Below are 22214 nucleotides of genomic sequence, written 5' to 3' on the forward strand. Positions count from 1 at the left end.
AACAACAACAGCACAATGAATTTCAGCAAAAATCTCTCTATTAACTTGCTTACTTTGTATTTTTTAAGTCTTTCTCCAGCAGGCTCATTTTCTCCAGAATAGTCCTAAAACAAGAGAAAATGGATACACTTATGAAAAATATAAAGACAGGTTTGCAATCATTAGAAAATATGACACAGCAGGACATGCATACAAAGTACTGAAGTGCTAAAGTTTGGTTAAAACATTTGTAGACATGACAGCACTACAAAAACACAACAAAAAGAAAGACTATTGCCTTATATAGTGGTTGTCTTATTGTTTGTTTTTTAAACCCAAGCTTTTAATACTTGTTTCGCTAGGTATTTGAGTAAATGAAAACACAATACTTACATTTCAATGTGAATTCCCCCACAGAACTCTCACCCGCTGTGTTCTTTGAATATAAATTCCATTGTCAACTGCGCGCAAGTGATTCTGGGATATGGTAGAGTGCAAAGTGTCCATCAGATGTACACTTCATTTTCCTGGGAAATGGAGGGTGCATTTGAAGTAGCTTTAAAATACGTCAGCCTTCGTGATGCAATCAGCCTTGGAATGCGGTCTTCGGAGGGTGCATCCTGAATTGGGACAGTTTACGTCGTGACGCTGTGACCATTGCGCCGCTGTGACGCAATCGCACTTCAAATGCACCCTTCGGAGTCCGTGCACTTCACTTTTGGACACAGATTCAGCTTTATACGTATTGTTGCTTAGTATTAAATATAGCTTCAGATACTTCAGATTCAGGGCCCTATGAAATCCGTTTTATTTTTTATAAATAGTTTTCTCCGTTTTAATTCTTCTGGATTCAGGGTTTTTTCCCCCTCTGTTTTAACTTTTCTGCATAAAAAAAAAAATAAAATAAAAAATAAACATCATATGACCCCTTTAATCTATTTTTTATTCCAATGAAAATTAAACAAACCCTTTCATTTTTGTACATTCATAGCACTACACAACAGTCAGCCTGTGTAACGAGGAATGTCAAAAAAGGGGCGTTGATTCTTGAGCGCGTTTCACTAGAGTTTCGTGAGAGGAACAGGTACAGCGAGTTGACGCGCTTCCGGACGCAGGTGAGAGAGTAGCCGTCATGAACGCGAGGATCAAAAAGAAAAGCGGCTGCCTCGCGCTCTTCGCTTGGACGCTGAGGTCTTGATCCTTTGGGATTTAAAATAACCCTCCGCTGGTATCACAGCAGTTTCTCAGGTGAGCTCAGTTTCTCTTTCAGTCGGGTGGTTGTTCGTCTCAGTGTGTTTTGAAAACAGCTCGTCAAACCAGCTTCGCCACCGGATTCCGCGACTGACTGTCTGACTGCCTCATCTTGAGCTGATAAAACTCACCTCACTCCAACACCGCCGCTGCTTGCTTAATACATTATCTCCAAACTCGGAAGTCAAATAATATGTGAAGAATTGATCATCAGTAACGAAAGTCCCATATAAAGCAGGAATCAGATGACAGTATGGTACTTTAATATAGGGCAGTGTATTGAATACCATGGTATTGACGTGCGTGAGGGATGTAATGTGACTGTGAGGTAGGCCTACGTCTATGTCTAAACTTAACCTTTGTTTCTCATGATTTTAAATAGTTAATTTTAAATACCAGTTGAAATGTTTGAAATTAGTTTTGTAGATTAAATCGAGTTTGTGTATGAATTCGCCAGGATTCACTTTGAGAGTTGATACACTCTAAAAAAAAATGCTGGGTTAAATACGTACAAAACCAGCGATTGGGTTGCTTTCAACCAACAGTTGGGATAAATGTTTAAATGGTTTATCCATATTTTACCCAGCGCTGGGTTGTATTGTACCCAGCATTTTTTTTTTAGAGTGTAAGCACCAAAACACCACTTGTGGTCATTATATATTTTATATACTTGTTATTTCATACTATAAGCTATATATTGTTATTTTTTTTCCCTTCACATTTTATGAGTGAAAACAAAGTCAACAAGAGTTTAACACCTACACTTTGACTATAATGTATTAAAAATATATAAATATTACCATCCCGGTAGGGACAAAAATGTTTTATGATGCATTTTATGCTGCTTTTTTTTTTTTTTTTCTTTTTTTTTTTAAGTGTGTTTACCCAAAAATGTAAATTCTGTCTGTGTGACTTATTTTGAAGAATTGTACTTGTTAAAATGAATGGGAACTGAAGGTTTCATGCTTCAAAAGGACACAAAAACAGCATTATTAAATTGCATCATGTGCTGTATTTCCAGGTCTTTCAGAGTCAAAAATAGTTCAGATTAAGGAAAAGACACCAGTTTAGTCAATTTACTGAAAGCCATACAGCTTTGGAAACGACTTGAGGGTGAGTTCAGTTCATGTTCAGCTGCGTGAAGTGTTTTTGTGGATGTCCTTGTAGCTTTAGGTTAGTGCTGTTCTCCCAGACTAATAATTAACCCCATCAGTCCACAGCCGAACAGTAGACTCTTTTGAAATTATCTTCTCATCTGTGAATGTGTTTGTGAACTGTAGGAATTCATGTCTTGCTTTTATCTTCCTCCTCCACTAGGTTAAAGTTCCCTTCCAAAATGTAAAAGGATGACCACTGTGTAGTCACAATTAACCAGGTACTTTGCTCTCTCTCTCTCTCTCTCTCTCTCTCACACACACACACACCCACGGATACTCACATTTTGTGTCTTTTTGAACAGACACACCCTTGAACCACTGTTACGCAGATATTCTCAGTCTGTGTTTGTTTTCACATGTGCATGTGTGGAGCATCATGAGTTCGGAGAGCACGTTGGGCCTGTTCATGCCGCTGTTGTTCCTGCTGACTCTGGCCTTGGTTTTGTTCTCGTGCGTCCTCCGTAAGAGGCAGCAGATGGAGGGATCATACCAGCCCAGCGCGGAAGAGCGCAAACAAGCCAAGAACCACGGAGCCGAGAGACCCGGGCTCGCTCTCCCACTGCCCAAAGAGGAGAGACTGATCTGAACGATGCTCAAACCACACCACTGTTTAGGTTGATCAGGTAGACCTAAACAGATCTTTCATTATAACTTAATATTGATATTTATGTGGAGTCCACACACGTGTGCAGTCCTGACAAACAAGTGGAGGGTCATGGATGGAGAACGTTTGAAGTGGTGGTGGGTATTTATTTGGCATTTTTGAGAGAGAGGTGAGAATGCTTTCACATCGCAATGCACTGTTAATGCTGACAAATCAATTCAAGTATGCATGAAGAGGTTTTGCTATCACACTTGGGGTATCTGAAGACACTGGGAAGTGCATTCATCAAAAGTAAAAAAAAGCCAGATGGTTTACATGGACAGCCAAACCAGTTTGACTTTGTTTACTTCATCTGTACTTTAAGTTTACTCACCTGAGAGTCTTCATGAAGGAGTCACGTGGCAGCTTTACCTCCAAAATAGTTTACCATTGTCATACTGAATACTTTAAATGACCAAAAGTGAATGTTATGTTGCAGTTTTTTTTTTTTCAAAGGTGGAGAGAAAAATATATACTGCACTTTGCCAAATGTTGTTTTGTATTAGGTTTGCGTTTCTGTAATGTCTGTAACACATCCATATTTGTTGATCATAACGTAATGAAGTGACTGTGTATGATTAATTAAAATGCATCTGTGAGTAAACAACCTTGTCCTTAGTTGCATTCGAGAGTTTTTGGTTTTGGCTGTGTCAATATTTGCTCCGACTTAGCAACTAGTCTCATTAGGTTTTTATAAATGATTAAATATATTTGGATAAAAAAGTGTTGGACTTTCTTTATTGGTCAGAATTGGTGCATTTATCAGTTTATTTTGATAACATTCTGCATTTAGCTACAATGAAAGGTAAAATCGACCTGATTTACTTTAATGCACGTTCAGTGTACATTATTCCAAGGGGAAAAACAATCCTTCACCAAATTGGAGTAACTTGCATTGCCTTTGATTCGACTTTATTGACTGATGTCAGCGTTAAGTTTTAACCAACAGGCGCATGAGACAAATAACCTTCCACAATCTTAAAGTTCAGTATGGAACGCTTATCGAACTTGACTCAGCAATGTTGCCTCACAAGAATCAAAATGGGGCGCAAGTGTTGTTTCGTGTAGACTTGTAATTGACAATCTAAAAAAAAGTCATTTTTAGTTCTTCAGTTTAGTTTCGCTTCAGTATGCTTGATTTGTGATGATCTAATGTTCAAATCTCTTCTTCAGCTCTGAGACCTTAATGGGAGCCTGGGTTTGTTCTTCTGGTGTTGATGAAACAGGCGATTTCATACTTTGTTCTTCAGTCTGCAGGCCCGTCATTGGTCCCACATTGATTTTGTGGGTTCTGATGGGAGTTTTTAGAGATTTATCCCACCCTCGGGAACCAGAAGAGTCAGCCGAGGACTGGAACAGAGCAACGGTAGACAAAACGTTTGGTGATAGAGGTTCAATGCTCTTCTTATCTAGCTCTTCTCTTTTATCTATCTTTACATTGTGAGAAACAGCGGAGGTAATTCCTTCATTTGTTGGTCCATTTGGGCCCAAGTCATTTGTCGTCTTATGCTCTTTCTGAAGTTCTTCTTTGTCAGGTTGCATCTCTGTCCTCTCTGTAACTTCTGTCTCGGTTTCCAAGCTTTCCTCCATTGTTCCGTTCATTTGTCCATCATTTTTCGACCAGCTGTCCTTTTGTTGCTCCTGAGAACCCACTTCGGGATCCAGAGAAGCATCCTCTAGAATTTGTAGATCTGAACACAGATTTTCCCCTAACTCGGTCAAGTCCTTCTCTAATTGTTTAAGCTCATTTTCTGGCCTGTCAGTCAGGACATCAGGCTCCTCCCCCTCACCACCAGGCCCCTCCTCTAGCTCCTCCTCACAGCTCATGAGACTTCCGCTGTTTCCAAAAGAGGGACTTAGACTCTCCTGACTTGGGTTGGTCAGACTCTTCTGAAAGAGAAATGAAATGGTGAGAGAGTGACCTTTTCCACAGATAGGTTCCCGGTGCTGGACTATTTGTCAAGTTTTCAAAAACACAAGTCAGGTAAGACTGACACAACACTAATTCAATTAATTAGTGAAGCCTTTCTTGTTCATGTTGTTTTCATGCAGCAAAGCCATTTTATTTTCTCAGTTCACCTTAAATATGTTTGAAATGATTACTTTGCATTTCAGTCATAGAGGGCCCTATTATCATAGTGTTTTTTGCTAGTTTCAGCCCGACGCAGTTCTCATTTTCCCGTCCTGCGCCACGTTGTTTAAATAGCAAATGCATTTGCGCGCAGCAGCATACAAACATTTTTAAAAATTAAATTCCGCCATGTAAATAGCGAACCCGCCATGGCGCGAGCACAACTGGCTTTTAAAGGGGATGGGAGATGAGACTCTGATTGGTTTATTGCACGTTACGCCCAAAACACACCCATTACTCATTAAGAGAATAGGGACAACCCTTTTAGACCATGCGCCCGGGTGCGCCAACCGTTTTCCCGTCATTAAACTAGCAAAAGTGGATTCGGACACGCCTTGAGTGCACCTGCGTCGTGCACTTTAGACCATGCACTTAGATCGTTAAAATAGGGCCCTAAGTATTTAGCCCTTATGGTATGTTGTAGCTGAATAACAATGTAATGGCTTCCTTTACTACTTCACCTTTTAGAGAAAAAACAAAACAAAACATTTTGGAAATAAAAAGTTGGACTGTTGCTGTTGAAAGCCACATTACTTTTTATCCAAAAGATCCTAACAGAGGTTCTCCATGAAATGCTATAATTAATAATAATAATTAATAATTATACATTTAGGTGTCTTTTTCTTTTTCTGCATCTTCAGTAAGATAATTAAATGGTGTTAACTGATTCAGTCTTATTTTAATATTTATATTTTCCATTTATTTGAATTAAGAAATTTTGTTTTGTAATATATATTCACAGTTCTGGCATGAAACTCTAGATGGCGCAGTCCATCAAAGTCAATATGACATATGACATCATTATCACATGACACAGCTGATTGGTTCTCTCCTGTAGAGGTAGCCTATGAGCTCGCTGCTTAACATTTAAATAATTGGTCTAGTTTGCTGTAGCAGTAGCAGCACACTTCAGAAACCCTCCACCTTCCCCAGCTCCACCTGTATAGATCTGCTACGGGGTGATAATATATGCTATTGAGGTTATTCCATATATGTTATATGTGCAGCAGCAATATTTCTTACACGCTCACAACAGCATGTTGCAAGTCTCGGTATACTTGCTTTGCCGCAGCAGCGTAGCAGATCTCTTCCGCGAAGACCAAACACATTAACATTGCCATGTACATTACCATGCAAATCACTCATGAGTTGTCATGACAGATTATTTTATATATTATATATATAATTAATTTGTAATTTGCTTTTAGTACTTCCTGTTTTGGCAACTTTAGCTGATAGCTGATTTAATTATGTTTGAAAGTGTTTAACATGGTAATGGTTTCCTCAATTAGGATTTCAAAGTGTAAAAATGCATAAATTATTAAACTATTAATATTAAATCAAGCAGAAATGGATAATTTAAAAAAGGACCCATTTTCCATTGTAATACAGACATGCCATTTAGCAACAATTCCCTAGTTCCTGTACGATTTCTTCTAATTATTAGAAGGAATGTTGCTATTTACGTCAAAAATCATGTGTGAAAAATATTCCACCATTATAATGCATACCATACAGGGCTAAATATCTTCTGATTGTGATGCCAGTGTTGTAAAGACTTGAAATGTGCTCTTAAGGCTGAATGCAGCTTGTTTGTTGCAGGTTAAGCCAGACACCCTGTCCAGCACCGTTTAGATGTAATTTGTGAGAGGATCCAGGCCTTACATGTGAGATGAATTCACTGCTGTCGGAGCTGAAGAGGTCGAGGCTGCGTGTGCCGTAGAGTAAACCCGGCTCTCTGGAGCTCTGAGCGCTCAGCGTGTCGAAGATCTCACTGAGCAGATCCATCTCCTCCGGGTCGGCCAAGAGAGAGAGCTCATCATCTTCCTGTAAGTCGCTGGTGCCAGAGCACTGCTCGAGACTTTCTGTTACACTGGAAAGGGACATGCATTGTAAAAAAAAATACATAAAACGGCAAGGTGTGCATGCATCTGTGTCCTCTCATCTCACCTGTCCTCATAGGTGGTGTTGTCATCCTCTGTCTGTTGTTCATTGCCCTGGTGGCTGCTGGTGCCCTGCTTACGTGTCGGCCGGCGTGGTCGAGACTGAGAAATAAAGCAGCATAGAAAGTGTAGAAAAAAACTAACCATATTTACAAAGTAAAGTAAATCTGTTGTATTGTGGTTGAACACAAGGTGGAGCCAAACTGCATGAATTATATACACAAGTCCAGTACACAGTATATATTAGTCAGTAAGTTCAAAAAGATAAATTATTCAACAAGGTTGCATTAAATTGATCAAAAGTGAAGACATTTATAATGTTATAAAATATTTCTATTTCACATAAATGCTGTTCTTTTGAAAAATGTTTATTCATCAAAGAATCCTGAAAAATAAAATATATCAGGGTTTCCACAAAAATATGAAGTAGCACAACTGTTTTCAACACTGATAATAATCAGAAATGTCTTTAGTAAATCAGCATATTAGAGTGATTTCTGAAGGGTCATGTGGCACTGAAGACTGGAGTAATGATGCTGAAAATTCAGCTCTGATCACAGCAATAAATTACATTTTGCAATATATTCACACAGAAAACAGTTCTTTGAAATTGTAATAATATTCCACAATATTGCTGATTTTACTGGATTTTTTAAAACCAAATAAATGCAGCCTTGGTGAGCAGATGATACTTCTTTCAAAAACAACAAAATCGACCCCAAACTTCTGACCGTATGTTTAGCTTTATGACATAATTTTTGTGCAGTTTAGTCTGGATGCCTTCAGGTGTCACTCACCCTGCCAAAGTGCTGTGTGATTGGTAGACGATTCTGAAGGCAGTCTGATTGGATGAGGCGATATGTGTGCGTTCCACACACAGACCCACCCCTCTGTAGCATATGAGGTTCACTTTGGTCCTGAAAGGGAAAATGCCAACAATTAATCATAAACAGACACAGATGTGCATTAAATCACATATTTAGTACACACAGAGGAAGCATGTGCAATATAAGGAACATAAACTCACCTTTGATGACATGAGGTTTTTCAGCCCAAATTTGCTGTGATATTTGGTCTGAGATATGAAGAGAATTATGTCATGCAAGAACAATCAAAATTGAAACCGTATTCATGTAATATTTAATAATGCACAACGGCACATTACAAATTAATACGATTATGCGATTTATGTTAGAAGTTAGAATTTTTTTAAAGAAATCAATGCTTTTATTCACCACAGAATTAAATGAAAAGTGACAGTAAAGACATTTAAAATATATCTATTTTAAATAAATGTCGCTCTTTTGAAAATTCTATTCATCATAGAATCCTGACATATATAATATATCACGGTTTCCACAAAAATATTCGGCAGCACAAGAGTTTATATTTGATAATAATCAGAAATGTTTCTTGAGCAGCAAATCAACATATTAGAATGATTTCTGAAGAATCATGTGACACTGAAGACTGGAGTAATGATGCTGAAAATTCAGCTTTGATCACAGGAATAAATTACATTTTAACATATATTCACATAGAAAACAGCAATTTTAAACTGTAATAATATTTCACATTATTTGACTGTATATAACGACATACAGTATTTGAAATTGTAATTATATTTCACAATAGTACTCTTGTTACTGTATTTTTGATCAGATACTGTAAATGCAGCCTTGGTGAACAGAGGAAACTTCTTTCAAAAGCATTTCAAAAATCTTAGCAACCCCAAACTTTACTGTATGAATACTTACTGCTTTGTTCGCTGTAGTCTTCCATGTCACAATCAGAGCTCCACCCCCTTTCTGTGGGGAGAGAAAGTAGCTTTTTTAAAATCCAATTTTGTGTGAAAACAACTTTTGTAAGTCTAATTTAATTATGAGTTATAAAGAAAAAAAACATGTTTGATGTCTATTCTAGTTTATTTGTCTGACTTGAAATGGAGGGTCAAGCATGCTCTGCTGTAAACTGAACATTACTGTACTAGAACTTGTATGTAATCTGTGTATACGGAAAATAGTGTGCGCTGTATGCATACTGCAGATATCATAAGAGTAGTATGGTTGTCTTCCAGAGTTGTGTCATGTTTATGGTTCCTGTACGAGTAAAACGTACCTTTAAATTTCCCACCCATTGCCGTCGCAGTTTAGAGCCACCTGAGAGGAATTACGAACAGAAGGGGTGTTAAAATGAGCAACCCAACAAGCAAGTCTGATTCTGTGACGAACGTAAACACGCACCGGATGAAGCACCACACTGAAGCACCTCTTCCTCAAACACGTCATCCGGCTCTTTGCCCTGGTCCAGCATTGTCAGCCGGCCATCAATAAACTGAGAACAAAATGACATTATAAGGGGAGGAAAAAATACAACTGTGCCACGGTTATTCTTATAATCCTCCATTGTGAAACTTAAATGTCATTTGTTTTTCTGCATATTTAAGATTGGGAAGGCACTAAATGCCATTGGTTCTCTGCATATTTATAATCAGTCACGTGAAGTAGGAATATGTGCATGCTCAAGTTGCCAATGCTTTCTTCACACAAGCGATCATATGACTTGAAGTACATTTGGGTACGTTTTAAAACTTTTATGGTGCTATTTTTGCAGCTTAACATCCTCAGACCTCATTCAGCGCAAAAAGAGCATCATGAACATTCTTCAAAACATCTCCATGGAAAAAAAAACCTCCACAGGAAATAGTAAGTCATATGGGTTTGGAACAATATTAGGGTGAGTAGATTATTTTTGGTTGTACTGTTCCAAAACATAGGTGGAATTAACTAATATATTTCACTATACTTCTCCAGTTAATTAATCTGAGTACATTAAGACGATTGTTTTGTATTGCAAGATTTTTTAAATGTTTAAATATGCAAATGAGGCACTATCTAATTGAATGTCTGCTAATTTGCATACATTGCCAGAACAGAAATATGAGCATCCAATAAATCCAGGCTCAAAATTCTTGTTTCATTAAGTTTACATATTAAAGGATTTTACAAAAGGGGATTTTCGATATCTTTTTTAATCACTTTTTAAATACTATCAAAAAAAAGTTATACAAATCAGGTGAATGATATGTAAACACATTCCTCTATAAAAACCTTCAGAATATAGATAGGAATACAACTGGACAGTTTGTGTATAAAGGCTACTCAAGTGGAGATTTATTTTTTTTTAATTTAATATTCTTATGAAATACTATTTTTATGAATTATAGTCATAAAGGGGTCATATGATGCGATTTAAATTTTCCCTTTCTCTTTGAAGTGTTACAAGCTCTTGGTGCATAAAGAAGATCTCTAAAGTTGCAAAGACTAAAGTCTCAAATCCAAAGAGATATTCTTTATAAAAGTTAAGAGTCAGCCACGCCTACCTAAAACAGCTCGTTCTAACACGCCCCCACATGTCTACGTCACTATGTGGGAAGAGTTGCATAACGCCGCCCAAATGTTCACGCAAAGAAAGAAGGCGTAACTTTTATTCTCGCTGTAGTATTGTTGCTGCCGCCGCCATGTCGTGAAGGCGCTGTGTGCTTCGTTGTGAAAGCGAAACTACTTTGTTTGGTCTTCCAAAAGAGGAGAATATCTGCTTCGTCATGCCTGATCCGTGCTGGTCGCTGAGGAAATACATCAACTCATGTTTTTGTCTCGTCGCTCCGGCTGGAAAGGGCATCACAGTATGGTAAGGACATTTCCGTCACACACTTGAGGTATTCGGCCAATCACAACGCATTGGATAGCTGGCCAATCAGAGCACACCTCGCTTTTCAGACCGATGAGCTTTGTAAAAATCGACACGTTTCAGAAAGGCGGGGCATAGAGGAGAAACAATAAGGTACAGTATGTGGAAAATAATGTGTTTTTTTAACCTTAATCCGCATAAACACATTTCATTACACCAAATACACAAAATAATATTCTTTTTAGCAACATCATATGACCCCTTTAATTCAGAATTCATTTTTAATGCAATGATTAAACTAGGTTTTATTTGATAATTTATTAGTTTTTTTTTTTTTTTCACATTTTTCATGTTTCAGTTAAAGTTTTAGAAATTTTGTTGTGTGTTTCTGTCATTTTTATTACTTTATACATATAAATGACCATGAATTTAACGGTAAAAGACTGTAAAAATGCTACAGTAAAAACCTGTTAAATGTTAAAACGTATAATTTACAGTGAATAACCGTAAATTGACATTCCCAGAATTCCCTGCATTACATTTCAAATTTGATGTTTTTTGTTGTTGAAATAACTATGTTTCTTCTTAGTTTTGTCTTATCAGTTTTGTACATTAGGGTTGTATGTTACATCTAATGTTGTTAAATTAATGTTTATTGCATTATTTCAGTTTCACGTGTGTTACCGTGATGGTGTTTAGTGTTTGTGTGAATGACACCGTGCACCTTCTATATATGTTATTATTTAAAAGCTGCTTGTGATGGACTTTGGTTCATAATGTGACTTTCTCATCACCTCCTGCATTTGGTGGTTATCAGTGTAGTACAAAGGTACAAAACAGATTTCAGTACTTCAATAGGTTGGTATATTAATAACACTTCAATATGTTGGTATATTAACATTATATCAGTTAATGAAATTACGGTATTTAACTGTAAATTTAAGTTAAAACCGTAAAACCTAAAATGTTGCTACCGTATTTTTTACAGAAACATTCTGGCATCCACAGCTGTCGGTTTTTTACCGTAAATTTTACAGATTTTGTTTTACAGTGTACATGTATGTAGTTCTAAAATTTTCAGCTTACACATTATTTTAGTGTTCTTGTTACAATACAATTATGTATTTAAGTACCGACTAATATTAATCAGCTACTTGTACTTACTATATGGTTAGGGTTAGTTGCATGCAATTATTCATAATTTATTGTTATCATTATAGTAAGTACATGTGACATATGTAACAAGGACACCATAAAATAAAACGCTACGAATTTTTATTCCAGTTTTAGTTATTTTAGTACTTTTTTATTTTATTTATTTATGTAGTCATTTAGCAGACGCTTTTATCCGAAGCGACGTACAAATGAGGACAATAAAAGCAGTCAAAACTAACAAAAGAGCAACAATATATAAGTGCAAATGACAAGTCTCGGTTAGCCTAACGCAGTACACGTAGCAAGGTGTGTGTACATATATATATATACATATACACACATATATATATATATATATATATATATATATATATATATATATACATACATACATGAAGTTAAACTAAAATGAGAAAGGGTGACATTTTATTCATGGTTTTAGTTTTAGTTACTACTAATAACCCTGTTTCTTCTCTGTTTCATTTTGAGAAAAAAGCCTTTAAATATATGTACTTTACTTTAAATCTGCGTATACAAATAGAACAAGTAAATGTGTATTTTGGATTTTATCCCCCCACTTGTCTGAAAGAAGATATTGTCATAGAAGCAAAACAGCCCTCAGAATTGACATTGCATGAAATAAAAAAGCTTTTGATCTAGTGTCTTGCCTCATGATAACTGCTGATGTTGCGTTTATGTGTTTGCAGTTACCTCTTTGAAGCACTGCAGGTGAACCGCGCTCTCCAGAAACTCCCGCATGCTTTGAGACTTGTGACCGAGAAACAGCTCATTGCAGAAGACCACCGGCCCTTCCTTCAACATACGAGAGAGTAAGCTTTTATAAAAACTCAAGGTCATGTTTTCACGTGAATGTGTGTCACTCACATCAGACGACCGTAAGGCATCCCTGTATCCTCCGAACAGCAGAGCCTGTGCTCGGAGGAAAGCGTGCGCGACCCCTGACCCGGCCGACGCCGCCTGTCTCTTCAGCCTGACCTTCAGTCCCGCCACCTGCAGCAACAGAGCTCACCGTAAACCTTCATCCTTCGTGAGTCAGAGATCTGCCAGGAGTCAAAGAGTCTCACCACGTCGGCCGGGATCTTTTTCAGGTCCTCGTAGGGCGACTCCAGGGTGTTGGTGTCCACGTTCAGTATGACCACGTCCTCCAGAGCTCGACTCCTCACTCTCTGCCGCACACAAACACACAGAGAGAGCCGCAGAGTGAGTGTTTGTGTGACTAAGTGCCGCTGTGAAAGAAAACCATGGGACGAGGGAAGTGTCGTACCTCTGCCAGGCTGGAGTGAATTCCAATGAGGTATGGCATCGGTGCGCTAAAAACGGTAAATGTGAGATGAAATTAGGCAGCGTTCACACAGGACAGGTTGTATCTGCACTGTTATCATGAGCCACGTAAAATGATGAAAGTTATCATAGTTACTGATATTCAAAATGGTAAGCAAGCACTGCTTTTGTTTACATCTCGTATATCTTTGTTTTGGTTTCTCCTTTTGAATGACGAATATTTAGAGAGCTAATTCCTCTCACGCAGGCGCAGAACGCACGTGTTAGTTTGCAGACGGCTGTAGTCTGAGCGGTGTGTTCAAGTGCAGCTTTTTGGTCCAGACGCTGCCGACGCGAGGCGATAACACCGTCGGCTTTCATCGCAGCTAGTTATTTGAAGTCGGCTTGGTGTTTCCCAGCCTTAAGTCATTGACCTAATGACCTTTTTTTATATTTTATAGATTTTGACACTCGTTGAGGCTGCTTTTTCTTATTAATATATTTTTTTAATATAGTAAATAGTCTTTTAATTGTTTTTATTTTTATTCATCCTGCAATATGTTATTCAAAAATAAATTTTGTCAATTTGTTCTTGTTTATTGAAGATGCTGTTGTAACTCAGGGGTTCTTAAACTCTTTATATTAGCTCTCTTTATTTGAACTCTTTAATATTAATTAGTGCTGTCAAACGATTAATCGCGATTAATCGCATCTAAAATAAAAGTTTTTGTTTACATAATATATGTGTGTGTGCTGTGTATATTTATTATGTATATATAAATACACACACATGCATGTATATATTTCAGAAAAATATGTTATGTTTATATATTAAATATATTATTATATTATAATATAAATTATATGAATATAAAAATAGACATGGAAATACATGTAAATATTTTCAAAATATATACTGTATGTGTGTGTATTTATATATACACAATAAATATACACAGAACACACACATATATTATGCAAACAATAACTTTTATTTTGTATGCGATTAATCACGATTAATCGTTTGACAGCACTAATATATATATATATATATTAACAGGTTATTTTTTTAACATTCAATATTGTTTTTATTCTTATGTATATATTTTTTTATAAGAATTATTATTAAATATTTAGTTATAATTTTTTTTGTTAAACCAACAAATTTTAGTAGCCAAACCAAACTAAATGTTATCAATACTGGTTCACACAAGCTGCTGCTTGTCTTTTCTTTAATAGTTTTTATTCTTATTTATGTTAGTAAAATGTAATTTTTGTAAGCTTTTCTTATTTATTGAAGACATTGTTCTAGCCTTGGTGGTTTTTAACCCCTTGAATTCAAAGGCCCTCATTGTTAAGCACAATAAATAATAATTTGTTTAAAAAAAGAATAAATAAAATACAAAAAGAAAGAATAAAAAGAAACATAATTACAGTTGTCTTCTTGATTTTATGTGTTTCTAGCGCTTCTATTAAGTTAGGTTATTTTAATGTATTAATAATATCATGTCTCACCAGCAGTAGTCCAGCAGATGAGGAGGCAGCACTGGGATGAAGATGTGCTGCCAGTACATGGGGTACAGCATCCCGTTACACGCGTGTATGCAGGCCGTCAGCTGAACACACACACACACACACACACACACACACACACACACATACACACACAAAACAATGACTTGCCGTTTGGTGCATGTTTTTAATGAAGCTGCCCTCCTGACTAGATGCCACACAAGACATTTTTAGTGTCAAGTGACTTATCTGCCCTCAGTGAAAGAGGAGCATGCCACATCAAATGACAAATTCTCAGCCAATCAGAGGACATTTCATTGATTTTTGGAATAGAAACCAAACAATGTGGTTCAGCTGGTTGGGACAAAAACTGTGATTTGTCACGTATAGATTCATTATGTCACTCCTGGTTAGGTGTTAAGGCGTTTTCACACTAGGGTTTGAGACAAGGAAACAAATCCATTTGACCATTTTTCAGTTTGTTTGGTTGGTGTGAAAAACCACACCACAGTGCGTTTGCGTACAGTACGTATGCAGTTTCCAAATGGTCATCAAGGCAGTGATGTGTAATGTGCTTGTTGTGGAATAAAGCACTTGAAATAGTTGTTTTTAAATGGAATGATGTGTTTTTATCACATTAAGTGAATTACACTATATTCAAGCTGTGCATTTCAGTGCATGCATTCCCTTGGGAATCAAACCCATGCCCTACTGATGCACGAGTTTAAGTTTTCGCCTTGTGAACCAAGCGTTATCAGTTCTGATTCACAAAGGCACGCTGAACTCACAGTGCTGAGTTTGCTGCAGTAAATGAGGATCCGTCTCTCAAACAGCATGCTGGCATAGAGCTGCAACAGGTTTCCCACATCCACCGCCACCACCAGCTCCGTCAGGTTCCTCTGATACACACACACAGACATACATACCGGTCAAACGTTTGGAAAAATTAGGATTTTTCATGTTTTTGAAAGAAGCCTCTTCTGCTCACCATGGCTGCATTTATTTGATCAAAAAATACAGTAAAAAGAGTAATATTGTGAAACATGATTGCAACCTAAAATATCTGTTTTCTGTTGTAATATGTTGTGAAATATAATTTATTTCTGTGATCAAAGCTGAATTTTCAGCATCATTACTCCAGTCTTCAGTGTCACATGATCCTTCAGAAATCATTCTAATTTGATGATTTGCTGCTCAAGAAACATTTCTGATTATAATCAATGTTAAAAAAAAAATGTTGTGCTGCTTAATATTTTTGTGGAAACCGTGATATTAGACTAATTTCTAAAGGATCATGTGACACTAAAGTCTGGAGTAAAGATGCAGAAAATTCAGGTATAAATGATCAATAAAACAGTTATTTTATATTGTAATAATGTTTCACAATATTACCATTTTACTGTATTTTCTGATCAAATAAATTCAGCACATTTAAAAGTCTTTTTTTTTCCTTTCTTTTTTTTGGACCAGTAGTGTATAAGAACGGATGAATAAAACAAACAAATAAACCCCACAAAATAAAAAAAAATTATATTGGAAACTATAGAAAAACTCACACTCTCTGGAATAGAGGGCAGGGCTTTGGGATCTGGCGCGATGAAGTACGGGATCTAATGGGGAGGAAACATTATTCCAGAAAATTAAACAGTCAGTACCATGAAACCGTGAAAGTAAAGCCTTCGAGTTAGTCTGATCTCAAGGTTCTTAGGATGAATGCTTTGTTATTCATATTTTCAAAAGGACCCATTAGTGTTTTAGTTAAGCGTTGTTAGAGATCCAGGGTTAGTTTTGGAAACTGGATTAGTTCGAGTATTTTCTGATCAAATAAATTCAGCACATTTAAAAGTCTTTTTTTTTTCTTTCTTGTTTTTGGACCAGTAGTGTATAAGAACGGATGAATAAAACAAACAAATAAACCCCACAAAATCAAAAAAAATTATATTGGAAACTATAGAAAAACTCACACTCTCTGGAATAGAGGGCAGGGCTTTGGGATCTGGCGCGATGAAGTACGGGATCTAATGGGGAGGAAACATTATTCCAGAAAATTAAACAGTCAGTACCATGAAACCGTGAAAGTAAAGCCTTCGAGTTAGTCTGATCTCAAGGTTCTTAGGATGAATGCTTTGTTATTCATATTTTCAAAAGGACCCATTAGTGTTTTAGTTAAGCGTTGTTAGAGATCCAGGGTTAGTTTTGGACACTGGATTAGTTCGATTTCACATTATGGATGGCATTAGATTTTATTAGATGCTGGAGTGACGGTTTAGTCCGGTCTGCTGGTTTTAATGCGGATCAGGGACTCACCCCCTCTGACTCCTCCCCTTTAGGGGCGTGTCCACAGATGCCAGGCATATGGCTTCCAATCATTAGCTTCCCTCCCTCAGTGAAGAACACACCAACCTGATTGTGATGTCACACGTGATGTCATAAATGGAACTTCCACCAGCCAATGAGCACTTACCATCTGCAGCGTGATGGAGCCATTGGCCGGAGGCATGGGGTGCTTGTAGAGGACCGAGAGCAGCTCCTTCATCTCGTTGGTCTGGCAGGGCGTTCGAATCAGTGCAATGGTGTTAGATAAATGGCTTTTTAGATCATTAGGAGACCGTTAAAATCATACCTGTCCTTTCGTTGAGTAGTCGGCTAGATTATTCAGAAGTTTGTAGAAGACCTCAAACCAGGGCAAATAACTGTGTTGAGAGAGAAATTGCACTTCAGTCACGTCAAATAGCTGGTAAAGAGTTTTATGTGTAGTTACAGCTAACTATTCCAACTTAAAACCAGGTTATAAGTGTAACATACACCTTATAATGAGACCTGAAAACTGAAAGTGATTGTGGCCATGAGAAGCAGATCGTGAATGAATAAAAGGGGCTACATAAATCATCACTCATTTGTTTTTTGGGTGTATTTTGAGACCTGAGGATGCACAAGCAGGTCTGAGAGCTGGACGTGAGTCTGCAGAAACCGAAGCGCTGGCATCCTTCCAGATCGGTCAGGACGAATGTGAAGTGCTGCACGGTGACAGTGTCCTTCACCCTGCCAACCAACCGACTAGCCTCAGTTAATCAGTTATGAAAGGTAAAAAGGCTTGAGCATCCATCTTTAATAACGAATGAACGATTTTCACCTCTCTATGTCATAAGGGAAGCAGAAGCGAGGCAAGGACTGCAGAGACTCCTGTGTGAGAATAGAAGAAACGCCATCAAATATAGGTTCCAAAACAAGGCTTTCACAGTGATACCATTGAAGAACAATTTTTGGTTGCCCAAAGAACCTTTCAGTGAACAGTTCTTAAAGGAACAGTTTTTTTCTTAGTGCAAAGAACACTATAAAGAACCGTTTGTGGAATGGAACGTTTCCATGGATGTTAAAGATTTTTAAGAGTGTACCTGCTGATAAGTCACCTAAAAATCATTATCTGTGCAAATATTCCTTCACAAATGTTCCATTTACTTGCATAATGTGAGATATTTCTGAAGTAAAAGGAAAGAATCCATCAAGACTTTACTGGATGATGAAAAGTGGGTGTTTGATACCTGAATGGGAGATTTGGATTGTGGACACCCTCCAGAGTTTCTCTATTTCAAATCTGTCCTTATTTATTGTCCTAAACTTTATTATATTTATGTTAATATGTGTTAAATTACTGTTATCACTGTTGAAAGCAGTTTAAAAAGGCTAAAACAATGCCTGTTCCCTGTAATACTATTATTTGACAATTGATTGACATTAATGCCAGGTGCCCTCAGTGCCATTGCCAGAAAAGCAAAGTTGCTGCAGAAGTGGAAATGGTTGTTATATTTTGATGAAAGATAAAATGCATTTATTATTTATAATTTTCCCTAATTCTTAAAACTTAACTATTACATTATCCCCCGGGTTCACAGACAAGGCTTAAGCCTAGTTCTAGACTAAAGTGTAAGTCTGAGCTGTTTCAACTGAAATAAACTTGCACTGATTAATCTTGAAATATGTCAGTGCCTTTGTTTTGTCTCAAGATGCACACAGTAATGCTTTTTTCTAAGGCAAGTTTATAAAAATGACTTAAATGTCCTAATTGAACTATGGCCTAATCCTGGCTTAGGCTAAGCCCTGTCTGTGATACCGGGCCTATGAATACCAGAGGCTATTTATCTTATTAACTTATTTTATTTTATTTATTTATTTTAGGATATTTAATTTATTTATTTGTGCATTTGTTTTATTCATGCATTTATTTGTGAAATGTTTTTTATTTATTATAATTTTCCCTAATTCTTAGCTAGTACATCATGGTAAGCAGAGGCTTGACTTATTTCTTTGTGCATTTATTTGCTCATGCAATTATTTATTTATGCAGTGTTTTTTTTTTTTAAATTTTTTTTAAATAAAATTAATTAATAAAAATAAATGAAGTTTATTTGCAAAAACAGAAAACTCTGTTTTTTATTTTCAAAAATCATGTTTTTTTTTTTAATTTTTACTTCATCAAAATAACCCAACTGCAGTCTGATTGAGATTAATTTCAGAGCACAATGAAAAAACATGATTTTTGAAAATGGTTAAAAGCTGAGTAATCTGTTTTTGCAAATTAACTCTTCAAATGAAAATTAAATGAAAACAGAAGGAAAGAGCCACAGTGATCCTCGAGTACTAACCTCATCATTAAAGTCTTCAGGGAAGTGAAACAGCACATCAGGATCTACTCAAATAGAAAACACACACTCGAAAGTCAGTCGCATCGGCTCATTTCTCAAGTAGAGGATGTGGTTAAAGTCAGGTCAAAGTTAGCCACGCAGGGTAACCAGTCCGGCTCAGCCAGACCTCATCTAGACCCGGTCCAACCCAGAAGGTGTGCTTCCTTTCACCCGTCAGCAGATCACAGCATACTAACTAGTTCCTCTGACTTCTCTTATTCTGACGAGTGTGTATCTGCCCTGATGTGTGGTTTTTCTAGTTCAGTCATGTGACAGGAAGAGCCATTCTCAGAAGAGACAGTTTGTGAGTGTGTGTTTATTACATCAGTTAGTCAGTGTGTGTGTGTGTGTGTGTGGTACCCACCTTTATCTCTGGCGATTGGACATGAGGCTTGAAAGAACCAGTAGAATGTTTTTTCAGGGTTTTCTCTGAGAACAACAAAACCATGAGCAAAACAGTCATCATAACAAAACATTACACTCATCTGATGTGTGAAGCATTAACACTGTAAGAATGACCAGCGACTGAATGCGATCGGCTCTCAATCATTTTCTGCTGTTCTTCTTACAAGATCTTAATAAGGCGCTTCATTGGTGGAGCAGGATGTGGTTGACTACTAAATTAGAAGAAGCACATCAACAGAAAATATTTCCAGTTATGAGTTTGGCAGGCTGTCTAAAATAGAATGATGCAAATGCAATGATCCTAACAGCATGTTTGTCTGCTAAAACCAACCAAAGGAGATTTTTAAATGACAAACTATCAAGAATGTGATGAGAAATGTTCAAATTGAGATGTTTAATCGCAGGTTTTGGCAGATCTGTTGTTTCTCAGGAGAAAAATCGGACTCCATTTGCAATTGAGTTGTAAGAGATCGTATTCTTTATTTTTCACTCCCAAGAGATGAGAAACCAATAGATGTAGTGTTGAAGATGGTTACATGTTGATAGTTAATGTGATTCTCCACACCTGTGTGAACTTGAGAACTGACTTCATACAGCTACTAAAAATCACCAGAACAGCAGCTGATCCGAACGCATCGAGACTTAAGAACTGATGAAGAAAAGTGCATTGAGGTACTTGATCTGATGTTTTTCTACTTCAGTGACATTCAGACTTAAAGCAGTTTTGAGGATGCTATGCATTTTCGCAAGCCAGCTGAAATGAAGCAGGGAGAGATGGTGCTTCTGCGTGGAAAAGTGTGCAAACTGTCCATCTGTTCTCCTGCAGAACTTCTAAATGTTGCCGTTTTTGTTTGCGAGTTTATTCATTGAATTGTGACATGATAGAAAGACTCGCATCCGAGAACGACAGAGTGAGGAAGAGGAAGTAAGCAGCAGACCACAAAGTGAGCAAACAGAGAGAAATCGACAGACAAACGGAGACATTCTTACTTTATCCTGGAGCCCATGATGCACTTGAATGTTGGGGCCCATTCGGGGGTATTCAGGGCGTCAGCAGACCAAAGTCATTAGATCCTTTATTAACGTGCATCAACACACACACTTCTGCACACACACATCCTCACATCAAACAGCCAGTTCCGCCGACTAGCACACAACTCAAGACAGCACTTCCTGATCTTTGTGTGTGTGTGACCTACATGACAATATTCACTTTTTAATCCCATATTCTCAATAAGAACTACAATAGTTTGCCCTTTGGTAGATCAAGTCTAATCTTTAGGTTGAATCGTTTCAAAAACATATTCATTTTAATTAGACTCAAGGGTAGTATTTCAAATTGTTCACTTATTTTTATACGTATCATTGTATGCACTTTTATTTTGTTTTATATAGTTTTAATCTATGTAGTTCTTACACTTTTATATTATTTTTAACTGGCCTGTCACTAATGTGTGTTCATTCATACTGTATAGGCTGAACTCACACTTTTACCTAGTGATGGTTGAAAACACATAAACACAGAGGAAACACTGGAATGGACTTCCTCTATTGTTTCCCTGCTTTCTCATCACTGTTTTTATGCTCTCATCATCATTGCTCATGTGTTTGCTCTCGCTCGTGAGTCTGACACTGAAGGGTGATCAGCATGGATGTGCTGAGCAAACTTTGTCTTATTTACACAGACACACTCTTTCACACAAACACACCCTGTTCAGACAGCTCCTTTGACTAATATTGTCATTGCAATGCATGCACATCCAATTCTTGGTACCAACTGTTTTGTGCGAAATGGTTCCCTCTAGTGTTCACTGGAGGAGCAGCGTTTTAGTTGTAGAAGGTTTTCTGAATGAGAGTACAGTGCTATTTAACGGTTAGGCCTCGATGATATCCGAGAACGTTCTCAATTTAATGTATCAACTTTGTGTGGAAGCCCGTTTCGAGCCCACAGTAAAAAAATACTAAGATAATTGCGACTTTGGTACTTTATATCCTACAATTTCTTACAATTGTGTCTCAGTCATAATTGTGACTCTACTTCTTATTTCAAACTGTTATTTTCACAATAACCTGCCAAAACGGATCCTGTTTGTACTTATTACATTACGCAAATCATGCCTTTTTCAATTCAAAATGCCTGCCTGATGCACAACCACTTATGCTTCCTAACTGGACAGATCGATATACTGTGATGATTAAGTGTTCCCTTCATTTTTTGAGTAGTGTATAAAGCTCGCACCTCCAAAAAAATAACAAAAATCAGGTGCACAATCAAAAAATATGATCAAGTAGTCAGCACATTGTTGCTTAAAAACAGTTTTCCAAAACAGATGTGACATCTTTTCATTGTGCCCATGTCTGTTAATCCCCAAAAATGCTAAACAT

General features: G+C 37.1%; 1 protein-coding gene and 1 long non-coding RNA gene across 3 annotated transcripts; one reads left to right on the plus strand and one right to left on the minus strand.

Moving 5' to 3' along the window:
* Nucleotides 1-1020: 1020 nt before the first annotated feature.
* On the plus strand, nt 1021-2840 carry LOC107694615 (uncharacterized). 2 transcript variants are annotated; one of them, XR_001634901.1, is made up of 3 exons: nt 1021-1227; nt 2548-2605; nt 2690-2770. It is a non-coding gene; the product is annotated as an uncharacterized LOC107694615 (long non-coding RNA). The 2 variants fall into 2 exon arrangements; XR_001634900.1 differs by having other exon boundaries at nt 1024-1227; nt 2760-2840.
* A 135-nt stretch (nt 2841-2975) lies between these two features.
* On the minus strand, nt 2976-20974 carry LOC107694614 (DENN domain-containing protein 1B-like). The gene is made up of 23 exons (XM_016494305.1): nt 20820-20974; nt 19789-19853; nt 19386-19429; nt 17876-17925; nt 17665-17784; nt 17366-17435; nt 17207-17287; nt 17050-17124; nt 16707-16760; nt 15531-15641; nt 14746-14846; nt 13235-13280; nt 13035-13136; nt 12835-12960; nt 12661-12762; nt 9348-9438; nt 9223-9263; nt 8862-8912; nt 8132-8179; nt 7902-8021; nt 7112-7206; nt 6827-7034; nt 2976-4920 (listed from the first exon to the last, which is right to left on the minus strand). Exons 1-23 carry the CDS (start codon nt 20834-20836, stop codon nt 4180-4182), a joined length of 2559 nt encoding a protein of 852 aa, XP_016349791.1. The 5' UTR covers nt 20837-20974; the 3' UTR covers nt 2976-4179.
* Nucleotides 20975-22214: the final 1240 nt, after the last annotated feature.

The sequence above is a fragment of the Sinocyclocheilus anshuiensis genome, unplaced genomic scaffold, assembly GCF_001515605.1.
Source record: "Sinocyclocheilus anshuiensis isolate Anshui unplaced genomic scaffold, SAMN03320099.WGS_v1.1 scaffold3139, whole genome shotgun sequence".
NCBI lineage: Eukaryota > Metazoa > Chordata > Actinopteri > Cypriniformes > Cyprinidae > Sinocyclocheilus > Sinocyclocheilus anshuiensis.

Bases quoted from the DNA above. Each gene is read 5' to 3' on its own strand.
- LOC107694614 (XM_016494305.1), bottom strand. The intron at 8,913-9,222 runs GTACGTTTTACT...CTCTCCCCACAG, and splicing joins AATGGGTGGGAAATTTAAAG to AAAGGGGGTGGAGCTCTGAT. The intron at 7,207-7,901 runs GTGAGTGACACC...TTTATTTCTCAG, and splicing joins TCACACAGCACTTTGGCAGG to TCTCGACCACGCCGGCCGAC.